This window comes from Syngnathus leptorhynchus, chromosome 21 (assembly GCF_054491065.1).
Source record: "Syngnathus leptorhynchus isolate UIUO chromosome 21, UIUO_Slep, whole genome shotgun sequence".
In the NCBI taxonomy this organism is placed as follows: domain Eukaryota; kingdom Metazoa; phylum Chordata; class Actinopteri; order Syngnathiformes; family Syngnathidae; genus Syngnathus; species Syngnathus leptorhynchus.
In genome coordinates, this window is record NC_141215.1 from 4,391,539 (window position 1) to 4,416,074 (window position 24,536).

At 44.3% G+C, this 24,536-nt stretch overlaps 3 protein-coding genes and 1 long non-coding RNA gene across 8 annotated transcripts; 2 read left to right on the forward strand and 2 right to left on the reverse strand.

Moving 5' to 3' along the window:
- Positions 1 to 229: 229 nt before the first annotated feature.
- phyh (phytanoyl-CoA 2-hydroxylase) lies at positions 230 to 2,574 on the reverse strand. The gene is made up of 9 exons (XM_085902942.1): positions 2,432 to 2,574; positions 1,822 to 1,871; positions 1,535 to 1,645; positions 1,284 to 1,452; positions 1,131 to 1,212; positions 881 to 1,062; positions 657 to 806; positions 451 to 585; positions 230 to 376 (listed from the first exon to the last, which is right to left on the reverse strand). Exons 1-9 carry the CDS (start codon positions 2,495 to 2,497, stop codon positions 323 to 325), a joined length of 999 nt encoding a protein of 332 aa, XP_085759068.1. The 5' UTR covers positions 2,498 to 2,574; the 3' UTR covers positions 230 to 322.
- Positions 691 to 19,264, forward strand: cdk17 (cyclin dependent kinase 17). Of its 3 annotated transcripts, none has more exons than XM_085902940.1 (20): positions 691 to 862; positions 935 to 1,226; positions 1,294 to 1,472; positions 2,985 to 3,333; positions 9,204 to 9,348; positions 10,190 to 10,354; positions 12,557 to 12,690; positions 13,692 to 13,817; positions 14,318 to 14,374; positions 14,445 to 14,559; positions 14,649 to 14,743; positions 14,819 to 14,881; positions 14,991 to 15,114; positions 15,220 to 15,340; positions 15,417 to 15,514; positions 15,590 to 15,695; positions 16,018 to 16,060; positions 16,186 to 16,276; positions 16,364 to 16,441; positions 16,522 to 19,264. In XM_085902940.1, the coding sequence occupies exons 5-20, from the start codon at positions 9,222 to 9,224 to the stop codon at positions 16,560 to 16,562; spliced, it is 1,584 nt and encodes a 527-aa protein (XP_085759066.1). In that variant the 5' UTR covers positions 691 to 862; positions 935 to 1,226; positions 1,294 to 1,472; positions 2,985 to 3,333; positions 9,204 to 9,221; the 3' UTR covers positions 16,563 to 19,264. The 3 variants fall into 3 exon arrangements, with proteins under 3 accessions (XP_085759066.1, XP_085759065.1, XP_085759067.1); XM_085902939.1 differs by having other exon boundaries at positions 691 to 853; XM_085902941.1 differs by lacking the exons at positions 691 to 862; positions 935 to 1,226; positions 1,294 to 1,472 and adding an exon at positions 2,323 to 2,510.
- On the reverse strand, positions 18,910 to 22,511 carry elk3 (ETS transcription factor ELK3). Of its 2 annotated transcripts, none has more exons than XM_085902944.1 (5): positions 22,258 to 22,511; positions 20,796 to 21,030; positions 20,173 to 20,652; positions 19,504 to 19,623; positions 18,910 to 19,429 (listed from the first exon to the last, which is right to left on the reverse strand). In XM_085902944.1, exons 2-5 carry the CDS (start codon positions 21,000 to 21,002, stop codon positions 19,337 to 19,339), a joined length of 900 nt encoding a protein of 299 aa, XP_085759070.1. In that variant the 5' UTR covers positions 21,003 to 21,030; positions 22,258 to 22,511; the 3' UTR covers positions 18,910 to 19,336. The 2 variants fall into 2 exon arrangements, with proteins under 2 accessions (XP_085759070.1, XP_085759069.1); XM_085902943.1 differs by having other exon boundaries at positions 20,173 to 20,721; positions 22,258 to 22,492.
- On the forward strand, positions 19,677 to 24,280 carry LOC147040241 (uncharacterized). Of its 2 annotated transcripts, XR_015063234.1 has the most exons (5): positions 19,677 to 19,810; positions 20,865 to 21,033; positions 22,825 to 22,937; positions 23,467 to 23,623; positions 23,846 to 24,280. It is a non-coding gene; the product is annotated as an uncharacterized LOC147040241 (long non-coding RNA). The 2 variants fall into 2 exon arrangements; XR_015063235.1 differs by lacking the exons at positions 19,677 to 19,810; positions 20,865 to 21,033; positions 22,825 to 22,937 and adding an exon at positions 23,074 to 23,347.
- Positions 24,281 to 24,536: the final 256 nt, after the last annotated feature.

The following is a 24,536-nucleotide window of genomic DNA, read 5'->3' on the forward strand; positions in this document are numbered from 1 at the left end:
TTTCAAGTCAATGTTAAACAACACAAATGGCAATTCAAGCAGTTTATTCTTAAAACATTAAAAACAGCTAATGTACATTCATTTAAAGTGCCCTGTAAATTCAGTTCTAAGGCAGTTTAATCACAAGGATTGAGTTCAAGTTTTTTTTTTTTTCTTTCCCCAGAAGCAACATGCCACAAATCGTCTGTCAAAACTGTCAGTCAATGTTAAGTATAAGTGCACAAATTATGACTAATTATCACAATTATCTTTTGTAAAGTGAACACAGCAGCCGATTGCTTATTCAAACATAATTTTCCTCAGTCGGCTTTGTTGGCCTGTCTCAAAGTCCGCGTCGCTCTCCCTGTACCAGGCGGCCTCGGAAAGCCCAAGTGTCCTGTAGGGGGCGACAAATGAGTTAAGTCTTTTGTTACCTTTGCGCTTTCAAGTGGTGTCAAATGCTGAAATCACCTGGAAGGTGAGACTGACATTCCCGGAGTACATCCTGGACACGAGCTCCTTCACTTCATTCTCGATATTTTCCTGCGATGTTCCCTTCACGTCGATGTAATGGCAGTCGGAACTGGCGTAGTGGCAGGAGATAGCCTGGAAACGAAAAAAAAAAAACCCGCAATCGTCACACTTTTTGCAAGCGTTGATAGGATTTGATGTCATACCTTACGGAATCCTTGCGTCTGATTCATTCCAGAACCGTGGATCAGCAACGGGTGGAAGAAGACCGTGTCGCCCTTCTCCATCTCCAGGTGGATCCTGGGATGGTCTGGGTTGTAGTCACGCACTCCGTGGTACATCTTGTTCACTCCACCCTGAGTGCGGTGCCAGTCAGGAAATTCACATCAGGTTTTCAAGCCAGGTGATGATTGTACGTCGGCGCTCGGACCTCCCACTCTGGGTAGTCGTGCTCCTTGAGCGTGCCCATGTGCGTTCCCGGCAGGACCACCAGGCATCCGTTCTGCCTATTCACCCGCTCCAACGCCGTCCAGGCACAGACGATGCGGTCGGCCGGTCGGAATGGGAAGTAATGGAGGTCCTGATGCATCGGGTGGCGAGACGTTTTCTTTCCTGAAAACACAGATGAGCATTTCGAAAGCTCCTCCATTTTGGTTGTGAATTTGGGACCATCCTCTTACCTGCATCGGGGGGCTTATTGATGAGCATGGTGTGCATAGCCATGATGTTCGGTCCTATGAAGCAGCCCGCATACTTCAGGATCTGACAAGAGAAAGGTCAGTTTTTAATTTTCGCTTAGTGCTCCAAGCATAACATTAACGAATGTTTCGTACCTCCGGTAAGGTGCAGTACCGGAAAAGTTCGGGATCCTCCTGAAAGTCTTGGAGTTTGGTGACGGCTTTCTGATCGGGAACAAACTCGGACTTGGCGATGGCCACGTCTCTCATGACCACCAGACCGGGAACGTTGACTTTTCGTTGACAAATGCGCTCAAACTCCTTCCTGAAGACAGAAAGACGCAGGTAAAACTCATTCTATTTCGTGCTTCATTTCCATTGCTGATGTTGAAGTTTCACGCCGTCACCTGAACGAGTCAATGTCCTCATCGGCCACAAGATTCTTGACAACCAAAAATCCATTTTGCTCATAGAAGAGCCGCTCTTCTGGCTTCAGCAGGTCATTGTCGAGTGTGTATCTGATGGATAATACAATGAGAAAATAATTTAATTGACTAACTTTTGAGTCACATAAAACTAAAAGTAACAAAAAAATGCAGAGTCAAAGTCAGTCATTGTTTGAAATGTGTCAAAGAGGGCAATAAATACTTAGATCATATTATATAAGTGCATAAATCAAAAAGTGTTTCCTTACCTTAGATTGTGGGGATGAGGGGCGGTGCTTTGAGCCGACGTCGGTGTTGCCTGGAATAGCTCAAGTCAAGGATGATAGCAGATTTAAATCCACTAAAATCTCGAGACACTTTAACTCTTTTATTTACGATGCGCCATATAATGGAAGCTCATTTTGCATATTTCCCAGAATGCTCTCCTCAACTTAGCAGACACTTAGCTGTTTGCAAAGGCAGCGCAGCAATAACAAGTTCTGCCGTTATGTTCCGACATTGCAACGGGTTCTTATCTAATATTGCAGTTTCAAATCACAATAAACTTGAATATAAATTTATTGCACTTTGCAATCAAGAGTTTAGGTAGCAGGTTATAACGCTAGTCGTAACTACGTGCATAACGGTTCCAGTTGTCGGGAACATTTAATCATTCATTTAAAATACCGTTACTTGGGAGCATTTATTGGTCTTTTGATAGAAATATCCTTATGCGCAAATCATCCAGGCGACCTTTGTTGTCTCCGCTGAGACTCCCCGGCCTGTGTTACCTCTGCAGTCCTCGTCTCGATGCACAGCTCTCGAATATAGAAGATGAAGTTACCCGCGGTAAAGATCCAAAGAATTAAAAAAGGATACGACCACGGCGGGGGACCGATCGAGATGCCCCATTAGCAATTTGAGCCTTTCGGCAGCCCGTGACATTATTGAGCAGCAGGTTTGTAGGCGCTGTTGTCCGGTCACTTCACCAGTAATATGTGAACTAGGTCAAAGAGCAGAACAACAACACACGTCATCTTTTGCTGTGTTGGGTGTGCGTGTCCTCTTTATAGTTCAACAACTTGAAATACCGCACAGTTAAACGCAGCTATATTTGTATAAATTGCATCGTAACTTGATTAATTTAACGGAATTCTAATGGTCTGCACGCTTCACCCGTGTTTCAACTTTACCAGCAGAGGGCGCCCTGTCACTAGAAACCGCCCAGCTATCAATATTTGTAAATAAATGGTGACAACGTGGATCGCAATCAATTAAAGCTAAAACAATAAAAGCGTCGTTTGTTTCATTTAATATTTTGTGCATTGGATAATTATTTTTTAGAATAAATGCCGAGATTTGACTGAATATGACGAACTTATTTTCTCTCCTGGTAACCGGATAGTGTGGCTTTTATTTTCTACACAAACAGGAAGCTGCGTTGCTATCCAGTACAGCTTGATGGCAGCTAGCTTGATTGCACCCCTCCCGTCCCCTCAGTCGCTTGTGGAACTGAAGCTGCCTCTCCCGACTCTTTAATCGGCTCACGCCGCCACAAAAAACAGCGTTTTTGAGGGGTTCCGTCTGTCGTCCTTTGTCCCCATTGCCCTTTTTAGTTTCTGAGGACGTTATTCCATTTCTTTACAAGAACGCCTGGGACCGGAACCGAGCGGGAGCTGTGTTTTTCGGTCTACTTTTGTGGGCGGATACAGCGGAGGAGGGCATCCGGGCCTGGCAGCTCCGGAGGGTCCGCTTAAAACCACGGAATTCACCGTTTACAGGTAAAATTCTTTCAGAAAACACTTACGGAATCCATCCGTTCTATCTAATAATAGAGTTCATGACCTTTTGGTAAATTCGGCTGAAAAGACGAAAGCAGCAGAGTGGTTTGTGGTAACTAAAACGTCAACACAAGCGCAAACTGAGATGCCACATTGCGTGCGCTGTTTTGACATTTGACAAATGCTTTTCGTTTTGCCCTCAGAACTCGCTGTGTGCTGTGCAAATATTTAACTTTGTTGACATAAAAGTGTGTATTATGAATGCCTTCATGTTCCCGTCCAGGTTCTGCGTCTATCACAAAATGTAAAAACGTCACGTTTATTATTAACTAACTTATTGAATTGACTTTCCTTTTTACACATTGTCAACACAAATTTGAGTCGTATTTCCAATCCCTGAATTGTAAAGCAATCTTGCAACCTTTTTTGTGCATACCTATGATGCTCTTGTGTGTTACGTGAGGTGCACCTGCTCCTATTTAATTTTCTAATCTGATAGATGCATGTCTCTCTCACTAGTCCTGTTTGAGGCCAATTTGCTTTCACAGTCCTTCAATGGTAACCTCTTAATTTGACGTCTAAACCAGTGTGTGTTCTGACCCACATCCACATGTAGGGCTGATGTTGGGTATTGAGGGTAGCACACCCCCAGAGGACAAAGTCATTAACCATGACGTCCCACTAGCAGACCATTGTTAGGTCATGTGGGAGTGCTTGCATTGATCTGCATTATAGCTCACACACACAATGTCTCGTATGGAACTGGCAGTTGACATAGTATTTTTTTCTCACGATTACGCTTTCAGGGTTGAAAATACTCTGGAGAAGTTTCACCTCAAAGTGTCAACGTGCTCACAGAAGCAGGGTACATAATCGTGTTTTGTCTTTTGCTGGGACGAGAAATATTTGACAGAAAGACGGCACCAAGTTTCAGTTGTTGACAAGTCAGTGTTTTATTTATATTTTTTTTGATTGAATGCTACCTTACCTGTTCTCTGAGAGCCATACCAAAGTATTAAGTTCAAACTCATATTGACACCTCTGCACAAGCCAGAATCTTCTATGAAATCAATTTGGGCGCTCTTGGAATATGCAAGGAAGCCAAAATGCACTTATAACCCTTAGAAATTGAAACCGATCATTGTTAAGACTTAATGCTAATAATTATATGTTTAAAAATGCACCCCAACTATGGTCATGTGTTACGTAAGGCCTCCTAAATTGCCCACAATGCTTTGCTGCGGCGCAGACTGTGCTTGCTTTATGATCAGCCTCTAAAACACTGTTGCCATTGACAACGGCTCCGGCTCTCTCTTTCTACCCCCCTCGTCCCCCCTCGTTTACATAACCTTAAAAATAATTCCTTTTCGTCTTGTTGCTTTCTCCATCTTGAGAATGATTGCGATTCGTGTGGGGCGATGCATGAATCACCCAGAAAAATGATGCGAACTATGCAAGGAATGTGGAGTGCTGTGCGATCTTTTTATCGGTCTTCCTGTTTGCGTGTTGTGTGTGCGCGCGACAATCCTGGCCATACCGCATCAGACTGATGTGACACAGAGTAATGATAGAGTGCGTGCGCTTGTCAGCCCGCATGAGCGTGGTCGGATGTCAGAAAGGGATATTCGCTCTTGTAGCAGCCGCGCGCGCGTGTGTATCTTCCACTTTATGCCGCAAGTCGCATTGTCATGGCGCACTTTCCAGATGTGTGCGCCGTCCAAACGGAGAGAGGGACACTGGCTGATAATCACATCAGTGCATAAACAAGCTGTCGCTCATTCCTGATGAAATAACATCAGATGGAATGAAAGCGCCGCCTCCATTTGCACATAAAAGCAGGGCAGGTGTTTGAGTGCAGAATTCCATACGGGATGGAGCCGCGCGCAGTTTGTACAAATTGGCACAAACGACCCCTCGCTTCGAGCGCTTGGTGGAGGTACAATTAAAATAAGGTGTTTAGGAGTTCAAGAAAAACTGCATGAATGTTTTTTTTTTTTTTTTTGCTCGAGCTACAATGTTACAAGACGCCAAGGTCTTCACAAAAACCTGGCTTAGCCCAATGACGGGGGAATTGCTCATCGTAGCGAATCACCCAACACGACGCATTGAGTATCCACCACCTGTTCCTAATGCCCTTGAGGGTTTGTGGAGATATTTGGAACTGTCGAGAGGAGTGGCAGGTTACATCATGGAATACCGTGAAGCATGTGCAGTGGCAGGCCTCGGGCGGGGGGCACTGCCACCCCACCCCTGAAATATGCTGGGGGCATTTTTCGATTTTTCTATGTCGGTGATAATAAACCAAGATTGTAAACTGAATCAGTATAGTAGCCCCCGCCCCACTTCTTCCAAAGCATTGAGCACTATGTCAATACCAGACTGGGAAGCAAGGCTTTTACCAGGCTGTAATCGTCTTCCAGTCCACTGCCTAATAGCGAAACGAGTGCACATCACGCGGGAGCATGTGAAAAGACACAGGCCATCAATGTTAATGCGTCACCTCAGCGCTCCGCATCGTTTGTTCACTGCAGATAAAAAAAAAAAGCCACAATGGGGTAAAAATAAGCTATTTTTAGCTACTGTAATGTGAGGGCTTGACCTCCATCGCCGTGTGTGTTTCGGGTTTGATAACCTCACCGTCCTGATACACCGATTTGAAGGATCAGCCTTTGTAATTGAGGATTAGTGTGTCCCGCCTTTGTCACGACCTCAGACGCCACACACACGTGTGGCCAAAGTTATTTAGCGGTCCGATTTGAGAATCGCACTTGTTTTGTGTCCCCGAAGGCTTTTTTGCGGGGCGATAACGGCTCGCGGCGTGCTGTGTTGACATTTGTATGGGACTGGTCGACTTTGCAAGGCTTCCAAATCTATAAATAACACGTCGCCTTCAATTCACCCTTCCACTCTTCCGCCGTCATTCCTTCTTTCGTCACTGTTCCTCCTATTCAGAGCATCTGCTTTGTCAGAAATTGCTGGAGCATCACACGAGGGGACATACAGTACGAGTCCTGCCTGTAGTTTTATTGATACATTTCTTTATAATTATGTAATCCCTTCATCTATTAATATTAACATTACAGCCTTTTATGCTTCTTGCTCACAAGAACCCAGCGAAGCCCCTGTGGGTCAGTCATGCTGAAGCTCCCTTTTTTTTTTTTTTTGGAGCTTCTCTGGAGCAAACAAAAGGGTCTTTGAGCTGAGAGCACCCACCGCGGCAGGCAGCAGTGGCGACGCTGTTTGTATGCGTCCTCATGGCTACACAAACACATGCTTGTGACTGCACTGGAAGCCTTTGAAACGCTTCTGATGGCCACTAAAGAAAAGAAAAAAAATGGCTGTTGACTGACCACAAAGTGTAATAAATTTAGAGATGACTACATTGGGCTGCTTGACTTTCAAGTCTTTGCAGTGTTTTACATTCTGATAATTAATGAGAATAAAGCGCCATTTATTTTCGGCGTTTATTGATTTGTTCTTGCCTTCTGTTTTTTTTTTTATTATTATTATTTATTTTGAATGGTACCAACCCAGAGGAAAATCTATAAGAGTTGTTTGAGGTTCCAAGTTCAATTTATTCATTAATGCTGGTTCGGGTTTACTTTGGCTGACTCATTCCAAAGAGCCTCTCCGTCTCCCATCCATGCGCGCGGCCTTCGTTTGCTTGTTTTCATCTGTCAGAAAGGCCGGATGTACTTGTCTGATGCCTTTCTTTCTCCTCCAGCTTCTTGAAACGTCTCGTCGGTCGCTAATGCATTAGTTTGTTCTCAGACTTCCACAACAGGTCGAATGTTCGCTTATCTCCGCTCCATTGATTGAAACTACTTTGGCGCTTCAGAATGTTAAATTATGGGCTGCTTCACACAAGATTACATGGTAACAACTTAATAGGAGCTCTCGCCCATTATTTTTCTCACAAGCTTCTTAAAGCGGCCCAAAGTCAAGTCTTGCTTTGGCAGGGCTGGATTGTCTCCATTCCCACCCGCCATTATGTCTCCTTTCCTTGTTGTCGTCCCTCCCTCTTCCACCAATTCCTTTTCACACTCTCCTACTGACTTTCAAGACACATTCATCTCCTCTCTGATATCCTTCGAAAGGAGGTGGAAGGAAGGAGGGAAGCGGGGGGGGGAGTAATTATTACGAGTGCTGTAATTAGTCTTTCAGGTTTGATGACTTCCCCTGTGAAGTGTTCCCCTGCATTGACTACCCAGGATGCTTCGGGGAAGGGGGGGGGGGTAGTTCGGTGAGATTTTATTTTTTTTCTGAGAATGTGGGTCAAAATTTCAGGATTTGCCTATGATGAAAGAGACGCAGTCGGGGGCTCAGTATTCCCTCTTTTTTTTTTTTTTTTTGCAGAAGTACACAGATTTTCATGCCAGATTTTACATTCCCTCACATACACCGCCATCGCAGGCACAAGCCGCAACACACACACACACACACACACACACACACACACACACACACACACACACACACACACACACACACGTCACTAGTCTTTGTTTTGCAGCAGAGATAAAACCCGGCTTTGTTACACTCCTCTGTATGGGGGACAAAGACTACTTATCTGCCTGCGTGACTGAATACATTTTAAACTTTCACAATCCTTTTTTTTTTTTTTTTTCTTTTAAAACATAATTTTCATCCCCTTTAACTGTGTCGTGTACATAAATGTGTGTGTGTGAGGGTCATCAGATCTGCATGATGGCAGAGCCACCAGGGTTGCCATGACACACTTCCTCTTCCAAAAGTAGGCTCATCCCACGAGCATGCTGTATGCGGCAAATGCTCTCAATTTTTTAAATGTGCTGTCATGGGGAGGGGGTGAGCAAAACTTGCTTATTTAAATATTGAAATGTTTGCTCTTTTGATGCAAATGTATCTCTGTTGAAAAAGCGTGAACTGAATGCATTACTTAAAAAAATAAGACACCCTGTCTAACCATATTTAATTTTTGACATCATATTAATTTTTAGCCAAAGTCAAATACATTTGTGAGCCTTTCCTGGGGTTGACTCGGATCTTAATTTGACAAACTACCAAACAAATTGTAACTTTTAATACCAAGCAAAAAAAAATAAAAGGGCTCAACCTAGTTACAGTTGCTACGGAACATAAATGCAAACTTTATTCCCACAATGACCAAATTGCCCCCTTCATAGCCCGGTGGGCTTTTGAAATTGGATCGACTCCAGTGCGCTATATTGAGGCCTTTCGCCGAATGTGCCTCGGTGGTACATAATTGGACGAATGGGCGACTGTGCGAACCCCTGCGATGATTAATCGCTCGTGCCGTGCGGCGACACGGATGACACACCGCCCAGGGGGATGTGTCATGAGTGGGAGCTGTTCGCGGGAAGGAGGAAGGAAGGTCGGCTTGATTGTCGTCGAGGGTCAGCCAAGACGGGCAGGCGGGACATTTCTGCGTCTGTTTCCTCCCTTACGCCCCCCACCCCCTCTTTTTTTCACGGACTCGCTTGACGGGGCGTTGACACGGCAGCACAATGAGCAAGGAGCAGCTGGAGGGCGATTGAGCAAGGTGTTTCCTGCACTCGTCCCGACCGAGACTTGACGTCACGCTTTTCTCCTCCTCCAATTAGTCTACCTTCCACCCCCCCGGTTTAAAAGTGAAAACAGCCTCATTCAATTCTGCGATATTCATCTTTTATTCATGCCTCGTTCATGCTTTATGCATGTGCCGCTCACGCGTTTGTCGAGCGGATTAATATTGGATTAAAAGGAGCCTTCATTCATGGGGCGGCTCAGAGCAGAGCGGGGATTGTCTGCAATCCCAAACGCCAACGCTCGTGAAATTTGGCTTTTGGTGCGACACTCGGGAATGAATGCTGACCGTGTGTGTGTCGCAGGCCGCGCACCGCCCCGCCATGGAGAAGATGAAGAGGATTAAGAAGCGTCTGTCCTTAACGCTCCGCTCGAGTCAGACCATCGACGAGTCGCTCTCCGAGCTGGCCGAGCAGATGACCATCGAGGACGGCGGCACCAAGGACAACGGTTTGTAACTGTGCACTCAAGTCAATTAATTTTTTTCAACAATATCCATACTTTCTTTTTTATAGTTGTTCTCATAATCAACATAATAATGATAATTTAGCATTTTAGTCCTATGACTCACTTTACTTACATGTACACCTACTTCGCCAGACGATAAATAGAACAAGCTTTTTTTTTTTTTTTTTAAACCGCGGTTCCAATAAAAACACACTTTAGTTAAAAAACCCTTTAATTTATTACCTTGCAAATGCCTTGAACGGTAATTAAATCTCTCTACACAGTGTACATGACCATCTGCGGACATTTTATAAAAGTGCTTTTAGCAACTTGCCTGCTCTCACGGGTCTTTAAATTATTAAACACTGACGGTGATGCGGAGTGAATGAAAACATTCGGTCGCGATGGGGATGAAGCGGTTCAGCGATGTTATGTAACGAGAGTAATGTCTCACACACACACACAGGGGCATTTGCATAAACACACACTCAGCTCTCTCAGCGAGAAGGTCAGCCGGGACTCTGTCAGCTTAGCAAAGTTAAGACTTCGTTTACCGTCTGTTGAGCAACAGCATCTACACCTGGAGAGCTTAGCCGCTGAGCATATCTGCTTCAAAATAATATACAGTACTGCTCGTGGGCTGTTTCGGTTCCTGAGATGACGTAACCTGGTATTCAATTTGGCACCACCCACGCCGCCGCCATACGATTGGCGGGAGCTTGCCAAAATAACGACACGCATTAAGTCTTCGGTAAATACGCCGCCGGAGTAATCCCGCCGTGTGTCGGTAATGAACTCTGCTCCACTTGAAGGCCAAGCTTCTAGTGTCCTTGTTGTCTTTCAGAGCCCTTCATGAGGAACGGCCGCCCGCCCACCTCCCACAGCATGCACTCCTTCCTGCACCAGTACACGGGCTCCTTTAAGAAGCCGCCGCTGCGCCGGCCGCACAGCGTCATCGGCGGCACCTTGGGCTCGTTCATGTCCATCCCGCGCAACGGCAGTCGCTTGGGTGAGCCACGCAAACGCCGATTCTCTTAACAGAAAGTCACAGATGGGAGATGGCTGTTCGTCCTTCCCACCTTTGCTCCTTCCTAAGTCGTGACCAAAGATGACGAAATTTCCTGTGAATTGATTCACAACCGATGTGTAGCATCTTGTCAAATCCCCGAGAGGTGCGACGTGACTCATGGTGATGACGCGCCATCTCGCTCTGCGGGGCAACCCGGAAACAATCAGTCACACTTTCGTAAGAGGAAATTATCAAAGTGTCAAATTGGAAAGAAAAAAAATGTCAACATACTAGATTACAGGACTCTTGATTATATAAACGCTCAGCGAGCCAGATTGAAGAACAGACTGGGCCAGATTTTGTTTACTCCGTCTAAAAAAATTATATAATCACCAAGCATCACCAAGCTCGATTGCTAAGTTCTGTTTTGACGAGGGATGTTTCAGAGTACAATTTTGGAGTGGTCACCGATACCAATCACCCATACAAGTACTTTGGATACATATAATTTCACCCAAAAAATGTAACAGATATTAAATTAAATGGAGTATTTGTTAATTTTCGATTCTATTTTTCAAATTTCTAGTTCCTGAAAAAAAAAAAAACCAACCTGTCTCTCTCCACCGATCCGTGCAAGAAGTCATTCACGCCCGTTTAAAATCACACAGGATTTGCTATCGGTGGTATGATAAACATCACTCTTTAAAAATGTGCAACCAAGCGCCTTGATGCTATTATGTTTGTGTATGCTTGATAGGCCTACTGGGCCTCGCTCTGGAACCCGGCCCAGATGGAGGAATGCGGATGCCAAAACGGGCCACTTTTGTAGGACAAAGCGCTACTATGGTCATACCAACGCTATATTGCAGGGACAGAAGGGTAAATGTGTGCTCCGAGTAGTTCGCCGGTAATATGGGACGGAGGGAGCTATGATGGAGACATGCAAATGAGGATGCGAGAGTGGGAGGAGGGTGATAGTGAAAGGAGAGGATATTTGAGGATGTAACAAAATGACAGAGAAGTGAAATAAAAGGTTTTTTTCGGGGCAAAATTTGTTGTCAGGTTTTCTTGCACGCCCTTGTGAATTTCTGGAATTGTATTTGCGTCATCTCTCTGCGCCTTTTTCTTTTGAGTGTTGGAAGAACCTTTTAATTAGCACCGCTAGTTGTATGTTGACGTATTAACTCTGTGACTTCTTTTTCACTTTTTTTTTTTCTTTTTCTCCCCAGGAAATCTAACCACGCTGTAATTTTGAAGCCGCTACACCCACAGTTTAATTTGTGTGCTAATTTTAGCTAGGCTCGCCGCCGCGTCGAATGTGTTTTTGCGCGCATCCTGCCTGCTTCCTTTCCTCGTGCCCGGTGATACTTTCAGATTGCGTAACAAAAGACATATCACCTGTCCAACAAACATTTCAAGCAAACCATCGCAACATTTGAGCTGCTCCAAATCGACCGGCATTTATTCCTATAATCTGCAAAGTCACCGCGCTTTAACAGCTTCAGGGCTCCAAGTACAATCACATAACGAACAGAAATGACTTTGGTCGTTTCCCCGGATTAATCCTTCTCTAATTCTGTTTCTGTAATATTTATTAGCGAAATGAACACATTTGAAAGAAATCCCGTCTTGATCGCGGATAACAAACTGCGGGCTCTCACTCACTGTATGTGTGTGTGTTGAGTCGGGAGCTTTGGAGGGTTAGGACTGTGCATCTGCTTTGGGCATCATTGCCCTCGCTCACGCTGTGCTTGGCAAGCCGTGGTCGTTTTACGGCCCTGGAAGATGCGCTAAAGTGTTTATTTATACTCGGCCCTCGGGATTTACAAGGGCCTGAGAGGAGACCATTGTATCAAAATAATGAGCTTGTTTAAACGCTCAGGTTGTGTTTAAACTCTTAGGTTTGGATTTATTTTTGAGAGATGAAGCTAACATGCTAAGCGGCTAATGCTATTTACTTCGTTGGCATTACGAACGTGGGCTGTTTGTTGTCTGGGTCGTTGAGCAGAGCAACTTGAAATCTCGCCTCTTTTATTGAAACCAGTGCACAAAATTGCTGCTTGGCAGTCAGCCCGGTGCATTGTGGTTGTCGAGGGATTCCCACTTTTATGAGCAAAGAATAAATCACACTGCCACTTTGTCTGCCTCGACATCCACTTAATTAATGCTTAACACATTTATATTGTGTGTGTTCTGTTTTAGACATCGTGCACGAGAATCTTAAGATGGGCTCCGACGGAGAGAGCGACCAAGCGTCGGGGACGTCGTCGGACGAGGTCCAGTCCCCAACGGGCGTCTGCTTGAGGAACCGAGTCCACCGGAGAATCTCCATGGAGGTAATATGTGGTCGCCTATGTGCAATGTCTTCCTGCACCATTTTTGTTTTAAATTTAATTCTGGGGGAAAATAAATGCCACAAATATTACAGAACACGTGATAATGTAAAAATATTGCCCATTCCTGAAAATGTTGAAGTGGGTTTGTGTGTGATGCTGAGCTCGGATGATTTCTGCCCCCTGCTGGAAAAAAAAAGATGTTGGGTGGAGGGAAAAAAGCGTATTTTTTTCCCCCACATCCTTGTCCTGATGTGAATTTGAAGACAACTTTAATATCGGCTCAATGTACCGAGGACATACTATTTGTGACTCAGCGTTTTTTTTTTTAATGCAATGCATTTCGGCCCTTCCTCATGAGTTCGCAAACGAGGAACTAATTTATCAAAATAATCCCTCAGTTGTTATTTTAGGCTGAAATAATAGCCTCTTTGTTGCTGCGTCTTTATATAAGTCTTTTTGAAAAGCCTTTTTGTGTCCAAACAGGAAGCACAATTACATAATACGATTAGCATCTTGAGGAATAAAAAAAAAAAAAAAATTCAGACAGCACCTTGATCAAAGCCGCAATGATATAATTTTGGCTTCGAGGCCAACTTTGACAACCAATGCGATATTCTATTTTTACACACCTCACTCCACAAGTCCACATTTGATCAAGATTCGACTTATTTTACTCTCAGAACATACGATATCATTCAAACAAAAAAAGTGATGCCGCAGTCCCATGAGATTTTCAGGTCCTCCACACAAATCATCCCTGTCCACATCTATGTGCATGTGATGGACCTAATCTGTTTTGTCTCGCTGGCATGGGAGGAAGAGATGAGTGCGAGTTATTTTTTACGCCTGTCTCCAGGAGAGCGTGGGTGGACTGCTTTTGTCTTGCGGATAACATTCTGTTCTCTCTGTGTGGTAATTGCACGTAATGGACGAGACGGGATTAAATGTCAGACTATATTTATTTAGGCGGGGATTAACATCTGCGTGGGTTTGTGTTAAAGGACCTCAATAAGCGCTTGTCGCTGCCGGCCGACATCCGAATTCCTGACGGCTACTTGGAGAAGCTGCAGCTCACCAGTCCTTCATTCGACCAGCCGCTCAGCCGCCGCTCACGCCGCGCGTCGCTGGTGCGTATCGGCGTGCGTGTGTGTGCGCGTGTGTGTGCGCGCGCACGCATGTGCCACTTTTATAGCCCCGCAGTGCTCACGGCACTGGGAGCAGCCTGTGCCAGTTGCCATGACAACCGACTCAGCGGGAGCCCGAGATGTAAAATTTTGAGAAGCGAGCGCTTGCAGTCACATTGTTTTCGAATAGGGTGATTGCTGATAATTTTATAAATGAAAAAATATTTTCTAGAAACAAAAAAACTATCAAAAATATGTATAAAATGTTTTTGCTAGGTAAATTGAAAACAAATAAACAATTGTCAAATAAGTCAACCAAAAAATTAACAACTTGTGGGTGTCAAAAACCTTTTAACATCATTTCAATTCAGAGGAATAATAAATTAAAATATCAATACATGTCAGATTATTTTTTCACCATTTTTTTTTAAGTTATTCAACAAAAACATGTTTGCCTGACTGTTTGACTCCCCATCGTAATTATTTCTGTGCTCTTTTGTTAGTCTGAGATTGGCTTTGGGAAATTGGAGACCTACATTAAGCTCGACAAACTGGGAGAGGTGAGAAAAGCTGCAAATTCAAATCAGAGCGGCGATTGAACTGCTGAAGTCAACTGCATCTGCTTTGCAGGGAACCTACGCCACCGTTTTCAAAGGACGCAGCAAGCTCACCGACAACCTGGTGGCCCTGAAGGAGATCCGCCTGGAGCACGAGGAGGGGGCGCCATGTACAGCCATCAGAGAAGGTTTGCACATTTTTACCCACCAGAGAAAACTCATTGCTGCAATTTTGGTTTCATGGCAATGATTTTTTTTTTTTTCCCCCTTTGTGTAGTGTCGTTACTGAAGGACCTAAAACACGCCAACATTGTGACACTGCACGACATCGTTCACACCGACAAGAGCCTCACGCTGGTGTTTGAGTACCTGGTAAGCGAACTCGGCTTTTTGCTGTGAATTTAAAACAGAAAAAAATATATATATAATATACCATGTCTTGTGCAGGATAAAGATCTGAAGCAGTACATGGATGACTGCGGAAACATAATGAGCATGCACAACGTGAAGGTCGGGGAAACCGTTTTATCATTTCTGTTGCATCACTGACAAAAGTTGCTCTTTTCTAAGTTTTCTAAGTTGATTATTTCCTAACGGCACGGAACGTCTTTGGCCGCAGGTCTTCTTGTTCCAGATTTTGCGCGGGCTGTCGTATTGTCACAAGAGGAAAGTTCTCCACAGGGACCTGAAGCCTCAGAACCTCCTCATCAACGAGAAGGGAGAGCTCAAGCTGGCTGATTTTGGTGAGTGCTGCCAAGATTTTAGATGTGGAAGCGATACTCGGATACATCTTCATTTTCTATTTATTTTTTTCCCCCCTCTTTTCGTGTTTTTGGTCGACGTGGCAGGTTTGGCGAGAGCAAAGTCGGTCCCGACTAAAACGTACTCCAATGAAGTGGTGACTCTTTGGTACCGACCTCCCGACGTTCTGCTGGGCTCCTCCGAGTATTCAACGCAGATCGACATGTGGTAAAAAAAAAAAAAAAAATCACTTTCTCCGTTTTGCCTCGCCATCCAAATCTCAGTGACGATTGTTGCCTCGCAGGGGCGTGGGCTGTATATTTTACGAGATGGCCGCCGGTCGGCCGCTTTTCCCCGGCTCCGCGGTGGAGGACGAGCTCCACCTCATCTTCAGGTTACTCGGTGAGTCCAGACGACCCGCCCGTTCAAGTCGAACGCGCTCGTCAGTGCTGACCGTCTGCGCTCGTGCCGTTTCAGGCACGCCCACGGAGGAAAACTGGCCGGGAATATCCTCCGTCGAAGAGTTCAAATCTTACAACTTCCCCAAATACAAACCTCAACCCTTCATCAACCACGCCCCCAGGTACGCACGCCATTGTGTCTTTCTATCAACCGAAAATATTTTTTTTCTTTGTCGGCTTTAAAGTCCTCCCACATGATGTTGTTAAAGTCGGACATTCTGTTTTTAACATGTGGCAGTACCGCGTGCAAACACAGACCTTGAGTAATAATGTGGGCACGTGAATGTTTGTGTGTGTGTGTGTGGAGCAAGAGAGGAAATCCTGTGGAACATTGTGAAGGCGGCCGTCCGCTTCCTTCCTCCCGCAAGTCTGCGCGTTCCCATCAGCCTTTGCTGCAGACAGCCATTAACTTGTTGTCCTTTTTCTTTCTTTTCTTCCTTTCAGGCTGGATGGCGAAGGGATCGAGCTGTTACTGGCTTTCCTCAGAGTGAGAAACTTCTCACACACACACACACACACACACACACACACGCACGATCATAAATTCAAAATGAACGATCATACTTTTAATGGAGTTGCATCAAAAAACGAGCGCCTTTGTCCGCTTCGCAGTACGAATCCAAGAAGAGGATCTCGGCTGAGGATGCCATGAAACATTCCTACTTCAGGCATCTTGGGATGAGAGTTCACACGTTGCACGAGAGTGAGCACGCACACGCAACAACAAAAACGTTCTCATCATGAATGTCAAAGTCCATCCAGAAGGAAACTGAGAGCCGCTCTGTTTCAGGTGTGTCCATCTTCACATTGAAGGAGGTGCAGCTGCAGAGAGACCCGGGCTACAGGAACTCCTCGTACCCGGAGTCAGGTGACTCTTATTTGCTTTGCCGACCTATCGGAGGAAATATCTCTCACAGTTAATCCGAATCCTCCCTTCGTTTCCTCCAGGCAACGGGAAGATCAACCGGAGGCAGAGCATGCTCTTCTAGACTTCGTCGCCCTCTCATCTGACCAGCATGACACAGTGACACCCCCCCCCCCCCCCTCCCCACGGCCCCTCCCTTCCTGGTTTACCCACCACACACGCATCCATATGCACACACGCCTCTTGAGTTAGCTTGACCGTTCAATTGGTGTGTTTATTTATTTCCGGATGGGGGGGGGGGGGGCTGTTTGCTGCTAAAGTTCTACTGTATGTATTTAACACAAACCTTATTTGTGTGAGCGTGTGTCTTCGTTTGTGTGTGAAGTCGAGCCTCCGTGCTGGGTATTTTTTTTTTCTTCCCCGCCTCGGCTCCCGATTAATTTTGTTTCAAAATTCCACGGATGGCGTTCAAGCTGTGATTCAAGTTTTTGGAGACCACTCGCTTCGTTTGTTTTTATATGAACGTGTTTAGAGTTTCGATTTTTGGGTTTTATTGTCAGAAATGACACATTTCAAAGTCTTAATTTGGCTCTCGGTGGGAGGACATTAATATTTTATTTGGTTGAGTTAGATCAAATTTGAACATTTGGGATCAAAATTTGGAGCCACACTGAAACGGTAAAAAAAAAAAAAAATAGTCAGGTCACACTAAAAGTTGCAATATTCTAACAATAACTTGAAGAAAAAATAATAAATGTGAACATTCTCACACATTTATTATGAAGGCTATTTTTGTAAAAATATATGTATATTTTTTGCAAAATACGCTGACTTTATAATTCTAATGGTCCAACTTTCTCTCTGTTCTTGCAAAATTCCAGCATTTTTTTCTATATCTACTATGGTTTCATTCTCTTAAAACAGGGATTTCTATTTTTTTTTTCTGAAAACATCGTGACTTCATTGCAACAGTGCAAACTCTTTTCTTCATAACACTCCCTGCAACATTCTATCATATTTCCTCATAATGTTCTCTGACTCTACTTGAACGACGACTTCTTTATTCTCATCCGAATAATGCAACTTTCTTCTTGTAATATTACATGAGTGCGACTTTAAACAAAATGACAACTTGTATTTATTTTCTTTTCAGTGTGGCCCCAATACTTCTCGGAAAAAAGCAGTGCGGGTGGTTTCAGGATTTTGTTTTTATTCCCTCTCTAACTTTCACTGCAGTAACTTTGTGTTCGACCTGCACTTTTTTTTTTTTAAGACATATTGGCAGGCGTTGGCTGAGTGTACCCAACAGTATTAAGATGTGTGAAATCTTGCGTCAACATACAGTCACAGGAGGGGAGGGGGTGGGGTCGTGGAGCAGCGGGGCTTCTCCACGCCCCGACCCGATATTGTAGTTCAATGGACATTTGTGTCGAAGTCTCATTCCTAGTCGACGTGCGTTTACTGAAGAGCTCCTCGATTCTCGCCACAGACTCAGAAGTGTGCTTTGCTTTCCCGCGCTAGATCAGGCAGCAGATATTTTGTCTAGAAGTGGTACACTCCCCGTAGCAGAGTGTAAAAGCTACAACGACCCCAGGGAATGTATTGAAAAGATGATGCGAGCGTCTGTAAATGTTCTACATTTTGATCCGAGTCCACGAAATGTGCAGTAACGACTACTACGACTTGTTGTTTGCAGCTAATGGTGTCCTAATCCCGTAAGCACACTGTATTCGTCTTTCACAAGTAGATGCAAAATATTATGACCCATCGTTTGACATGGCAAAGTGAAACTATTTTTTCTACCAATACGTTGTAAATCTGATGTTGTCTTCTAGCCGTGAGACAAAAAGATGTGTAAGTGTTTTGTTCACTTTGAAGAAGCAGAAAAACAAAAAAGAAACAATGTATTAATGGTCATCATCATGAACATGTATTCACAAAAGAAAAGTGAAATACTGTTACTATTAACTTTGATGGCGTCCGTATATTTTGAAATGAATCGCAGTAACGCGCATGACAGGAGATTTCTACCGCGGCTTTATTTATCGTTGTACCACTTTTCAAAAAAAATGTTTGAATGTCCTGACTTTTATGTGAGTGTGAGTGTGTGTGTGCGCGTGCGTGTGTGCGCGTGCGTGTGTGTACAACAACGGTGTCTGCCTGCTGCATGCAAGGCCTGCTGTGTTTGTGAAAGCACACTGAGCTAGCCGCCTGTGAACAGTTGGTGTGTATGCGACTCTTTCTACTGGAATTATTTATTTCTCATAACCATCGCAAAGTAAATTGAATCTGTTTCATATAACAAGTCTAAGATTGTTCTCTCTTGGTTGCGTCGTTCCTAATCCTTTGACAGCTGACTCAATTAAAAGGCCTTAAAAAGTGACAATGTTATTATTGACCACTAGGGGTCATCAGAAATTAAATAATGCATAATTTCCTCAGTAGAGCTCATGCCAAGACAAAACACTTGATTCCCTATAAAATAATCGTTTAATAAGCATTTCTAAATTATAACTCACAAAGTGAATCATAGAAGGCACAACAGATATAAGGCGTTAGATATAAAACAGATCAAAATATTGATTATCATGTGATCAATTTCTTTTCAGTATCCTGAAAATAAGCATGTTCATTGTTTAAAAAAAAAAGTTAAAGCCAGTTCAACTGCTGTGTGTCATTGTCATTTGACTGGTTCATAAACCCAGTTGCATCTCCCAAAAATCCTGTTTTTCCTCACTATGTTCAACAAAAAATGCTGACCTTTGCAGTTTCCTCAAACTATCTGTGATATACAAAATGCATCTGATTGTCTCCCGCCGCCCCCCCCCCCCCCTACAAAAATATAAAATGAGAGTTTCAGTGTTTTGTTTTTTTAAGGCTGATTGGCGCAGGTCTCCATTAACAGGACTTGTGGGAGGAGATCAGCAAAGAAGAAGAAATGTCCACATTGTGCCAAGGCAATGGAATGGCTCCATTCAACAAGGTAGGAAACTGCGTGGGGAAAAAAATAGCGGATGGATAAACATCTTTGTTGATCCAAATCAAAGTGGTGGTGTGTATGTTACCTGGAAGGTGGCATGGCTCTGCAGATGTCCTGGGCTTAGAGGTCCCACTGGACTTAAGTTAGACCACATGTGGATGTTGGACAACAGCGGATTGGGGGTGAGCAGTAGACCTGAAGGAGTCTACAAAGACAAAAGCACAAAAACGTGTAAGATCAAGATCAAGTAGTCATTAATCTGCCTGCGATGGCTTGTACTACTTAATAAGACCAGCAGAGGGCGTAATTAAATAACGTCTGTTGATTCCGAGTCCCACAATGACATCCGAAGAAGACGAAGCAGGAAGTAAGAAGGAACCCCGCCAAGTTTGGTAAGCCGCGAATGTGTCTTCGATAAATACTGTTTTCCGACCACTATACCAGTTTTAGTATTCTTTAGATGCTTGTTTTCCAAACGAATACTTAAACTGCGACATTTTGCCGAAAAATAAGCTCTCTAGTAAATTGATAACCCGTTTATCGTGCCCAAATGGAATATGGCGGCCCATGCTACACTGTGATGTCATGCCCTCCCTTCACAGTGTAAGTGCGGCTTGGTTGCCAGGAAACGTTCTGGAACATATGGCATCACTTATAACCCCCCTCCCTTCTCCCATTTCCTCCCCGACTGCGAGTTTCCTACTAGCGCATGCTTCTCCCTGCATTGAAAAATGTGTTCCACACTATTTTGTACCTGTGCCGTAAGGAAAGCTGGAGTCAATGACCCAGAGGGAAGGGCTGGACTTTTCAGGGCGATGGAGACGAGATCATTTCCCGTCACGAGGAGGGATGGGGATGACATTTCCAGGTCTTTGGGTTTGTTGAATTTGGAGCGCTCTCGCTCCCTCTGACCCGATGACAGGTTTAAAGGCGCATCGCCTTGTTCGCAATCATCAGTCACTGCATGGACGGGACTCTGTGATGACGAAGATCGAGCCGGAGAGTTTTCAGTCACTGAAGGGAGGGAGGAATGGCCGCGGTTGGTGACGAATCGGATGACTGTGGAGCTGTCGTCGTGGCGATCGTATCTGGACTCTGTTTTGATGTAACGGGGCCGTTCCAGGGTGTGACTGGCATGAAGGTAGCAGTGTTTCCTATCTTCGTCCTCAACCTCCAACGCCACGCCTCTGCAGTCTTCAGTCCTCCGGCCGGCCTCCACGGCAGCCGGGTCCATCTTCAGAATGTCGGGGAATAAAACAAACTTGTACACAAACTTCTGGCCAATCACTTTCTTGATGATATTCTGAAAAAGGAGCAAGCTTGGGTTAGCGGGCGACTCAACACACGCCACCCAATTAAAAAGCCCACAAGGCTTACTTTGTCGTAGTAGTAGCGCAGGGCCCGGCTCAACTTGTCGTAGTTCATGTTGTTCTTGTTCTTTCGCAGGCCCCACAACTTGGCCACCTCCTCCGACTTGAGCAGCTTGAACTCGCCGTCGTCTGACGTCCAGCAGATGAGATGTTTGTGGCTTTGGTCGAGCAGCAGCTGCAAGAGGAACTGCCACAGTGTGCTGGAGCTTTCCATGACGGCGCCAATCCGTGACGATCAACCACTGGTAACACACAGCATCATTTGCTACAGAACTTGCACTGACGCACAGCTGATGCACTTTGGAAAAGTATTTTATTCACAACAACTATTGCAACTGTCTTCAGCTATCTAAGCCAGTGACGTACAGTGACTGGAAATACAATTAAATTAAAATAGTAGCATTTTTTACAGTCATAGAAAGTAAAATGCAACAGTAAATGTTCACATCCTGTGATTATTATTAATGATGTGTGTACTCGCCTCCCTGGTGATAAAGCCTTGCTCAACTGGCTCGTTTGCCTGCCGGTCTATGTGTTTACTCACCTCCCGGCTTTCTGAACTTGCCTTGACTACGGCCGCAATTAATTAAGACAAGCCTTAATTACGCATTTACAACTACCGGTAGGTCGATCCAATTTGCAGCCTCGACTTTCTGACAATAGAGACGGGAAGACCCTTAGCAACCAAAAGCGGTCACAGTCCGACGAGTGGTTTAGTATTGCTGCCATAAATCATAATTAACGTCCTGCGCTTTTTCCTGTTTGCGTTCTGATTTAAGTGAGGGAGGAACTGCAACTTTCTGTGCGGGCCTAAAACGAACACTTCCTGTCATTCAGGGGCGTTTTTCCCGGATTTAAAGCCATGCCTCGGAGGAAGGCCGGACTTCCTGTCACCAGAAAGCAAACACACACACACACACACACACACACACACACACACACACACATCCATGCAATACATTTCTCTATCGATTCATGTCAAAATGACATTTCTGATTTAGTCCTGTCGGAATAAAACTGCTCCTTTTCACCAGTTGAATGCCAAAAGCTTTTGAGTCACAGGAAGTTTACTTGGCCTCATGTGATGCAGAATTAAGATCCTCCTACACACAAAGCCTCATTTTTCCTGTTGAGTCAATGCTGTTTTGGAGATATACTGAATACAAGTGTTTTTATTGTTGCGACTCGATTAGTCCATAAAGTCCAGAAAAAAACTGAATCTAAAAGGGACTTTTAAAACCAGTTATGCATTGTTCACTTTTTTTTTCCTTTGCTCTGTGTAAAATATTAAATATTGACTTGTGAATGTGTCTAGGACTGAGAAAAAAATAGTTTTGCGCCATTTTTACGCACTAATGTCATTTTTAACCTGATACCCCAGACTCGACCTTGCTTAAAACAACTTTTAAAGAAGTATTTTTTTGTGTGTGTGTGTTGACACAACAGAATTAGGAATAACCCGCGCCTACCCTCGTTTACGGCACGGCTGATCCTCTTCTTTCGGCCCGTCCAGATGCGCGTAAAGTCTAAAGCAGGCTGCGTGTCGTCTTGTGTTGTGGCTCCATGCCGCTGTGCGCGAAAGCGGATCCGCGACTCTGCTCTGCTCTGTGCTTTGCTTACCACAGAGCAGGAAGTCGGGACGCGCAGACGGACATCGGGCGCACTTCCTGTGGCGCATTATTCCCATCTGTGTAAAGGCGCGCACGCACGCACACACTCATGCGAAACGCACGCACGAACAGGACGCCACTCGGCGAACTGACGTCATACTTTTTGCTTCCTGCTCACCGGGATGGGTTCCTGTTACACGCGCACAACGAACACACAGTTCGTCTTCCTGTAACACGAAAAACACCAGTTGATTCACACTGTAACTGCTCTTGTTTGTCATCAAAACAAATTCCCAGTCTTAAAAAAAAAAAACATATTTCATCCAAAGGAATTTGATTAGCTAACCAATTTTACAGTTTGCATTTATTGTCGACTTTGAATTTGTCTCCCTCAACTTGGACTTTGTCTCCCTCTTGTGGCTACAGGCAAAGCCTAACTCTGGCAAAACTACATTTGACATCTGCACGATCACTACCAGTGCGTGCACAAGACACAAGTTGGACTCAATACTATTATTAGTGCAGAACAATAGTTTAGGGTAAGTTAAATTTCGTCCTAGTAAATGGCGCTATCACGGAAACAAGTATTAATATACGTATTAGTGTGCAGGAATGTGCAGTAGGAGTAAATTGATTTTAAGATTGTAATCCAGTGTATACAGCTTTGTAGCTGTTGTAGTAGCAGTGCAGTAGTGCAGCACAGTGGTTTACTAATAACGATTAATAATTGCAGTCGTAGGTCCATTTGGAGCGGCAACAGTTTGGTTTGAATTATTTGCGCCCTCTGCTGTTTCTGATAAACACTTCAACTGAAGGTTTACTTCCGGTTTCGGGCAAGAGTCGCGTTCATAGTACCTCGGAAATGGGATAATTGTTTTCATATTAAGCACACATACTTACGTATATTTGATAGATTGATGTTAACATTTTCCCTTGTGAATCTATAGATGTGAGTACAAATTATTTTCTTGTCGAAATTAGGATCGCGGATCATGCGTCCATCCCCACCGTCGTTTGTGACTCGATTCCGAATTCTCACCGTCATTTGAATGCAACATTTTCCACCAGGCAAACATGGGACTTCGGCAGCAAGATGAAGACCCTGCAAAGTCCAAAGAATCCACCGTGTCTTTGCCGAAACACTCCTACTGGTTCGACTTCTGGCTTTTTGTCGTCTTTGACGTTGTGTTTTTCCTGATCATGTATTTTATAGTTCCCTAATATGGTAAGGGAACACTGGAGACGTTTGTAATCAGTGGGCGTTTACGGAAGTAGCGAAATTGCTTAGCATGTTTTTCGTTAAACGCTTGATCCGTGTAATAATTCAATGAATTTTATTCTAGATTACTTAAAGTAAATGTTCCCTTGAACTTGGGTGTTTGTATAGTTTGCCACTTTTTGCTCTTTGTTTTTGTTTTGCATGACTGCACGATTTGTTTCTTTTAAGGGGCGATGAGGGGACTAGAGACTGAACTGCGATTACCAGTCCTGCTTGCTCATGGCGATGAGAGGACGCGAGAATGAACTGCGATTACCAGTCCTGCTTGCTCACGGTGATGAGGCGACCAGAGACTTAACTGCGATTACCAGTCCTGCTTGCTCATCGTTGTGGAAATGCTAACCCAGCAATCGACTGAATCCTCACACCATTTACTACAATGTCTGTATTAATTTCTGGAATACAGACAGGAAATATGTGCCTTTTTAAACGTGTTTTCTTGACCATTGACACCATGTCTCACTTTGCGTGGCACTTGCCACTTATGAAAAGGACTATTGACTCGGATGATGAATTCAATTTTGTTTGTGATGAAGAAAATGTATTTTTCTGTTTCAACTGAATCAAAAATGTTACAATCATTAAAGTTACTGATGGAAAATATCTCAGTGTTTGAATTGTGTTTTGAAGTAGGTGTTCTGTGTTTCTATTTTGCCTTTATAAACTGCTAGTTAACCAAACGACAAAACGTGTCATTTCAATGAGTATACTGATCACCTTGATGACGTCATTCGGTGATCTGTGCGTGCCCATGTTGTCAACACAAACTGCGCGATGTGAAGTCACTAAAACATGTTGAGAATATTTGCACATCGGCTAGTAGTTTGAGGCGGACAGATAATAGCTTTCATTTTAAAGA

Excerpts from the sequence above, each read along its gene's own strand:
- cdk17 (XM_085902940.1), top strand. The coding sequence starts at position 9,222 with ATGGAGAAGATGAAGAGGATTAAGAAGCGTCTGTCCTTAACGCTCCGC. Across the intron at positions 14,375-14,444 it reads AGCTCGACAAACTGGGAGAG|GGAACCTACGCCACCGTTTT; the intron begins GTGAGAAAAGCT and ends TCTGCTTTGCAG. Across the intron at positions 14,560-14,648 it reads ATGTACAGCCATCAGAGAAG|TGTCGTTACTGAAGGACCTA; the intron begins GTTTGCACATTT and ends CCCTTTGTGTAG.
- phyh (XM_085902942.1), bottom strand. The coding sequence starts at position 2,497 with ATGTCACGGGCTGCCGAAAGGCTCAAATTGCTAATGGGGCATCTCGAT. Across the intron at positions 1,213-1,283 it reads GGTACTGCACCTTACCGGAG|ATCCTGAAGTATGCGGGCTG; the intron begins GTACGAAACATT and ends TTCTCTTGTCAG. Across the intron at positions 586-656 it reads AGACGCAAGGATTCCGTAAG|GCTATCTCCTGCCACTACGC; the intron begins GTATGACATCAA and ends TTTCGTTTCCAG.
- elk3 (XM_085902943.1), bottom strand. The coding sequence starts at position 21,002 with ATGGAAAGCTCCAGCACACTGTGGCAGTTCCTCTTGCAGCTGCTGCTC. Across the intron at positions 20,722-20,795 it reads TGCGCTACTACTACGACAAA|AATATCATCAAGAAAGTGAT; the intron begins GTAAGCCTTGTG and ends CTCCTTTTTCAG. Across the intron at positions 19,430-19,503 it reads AGAGCCATGCCACCTTCCAG|TTTCCTACCTTGTTGAATGG; the intron begins GTAACATACACA and ends TTCCCCACGCAG.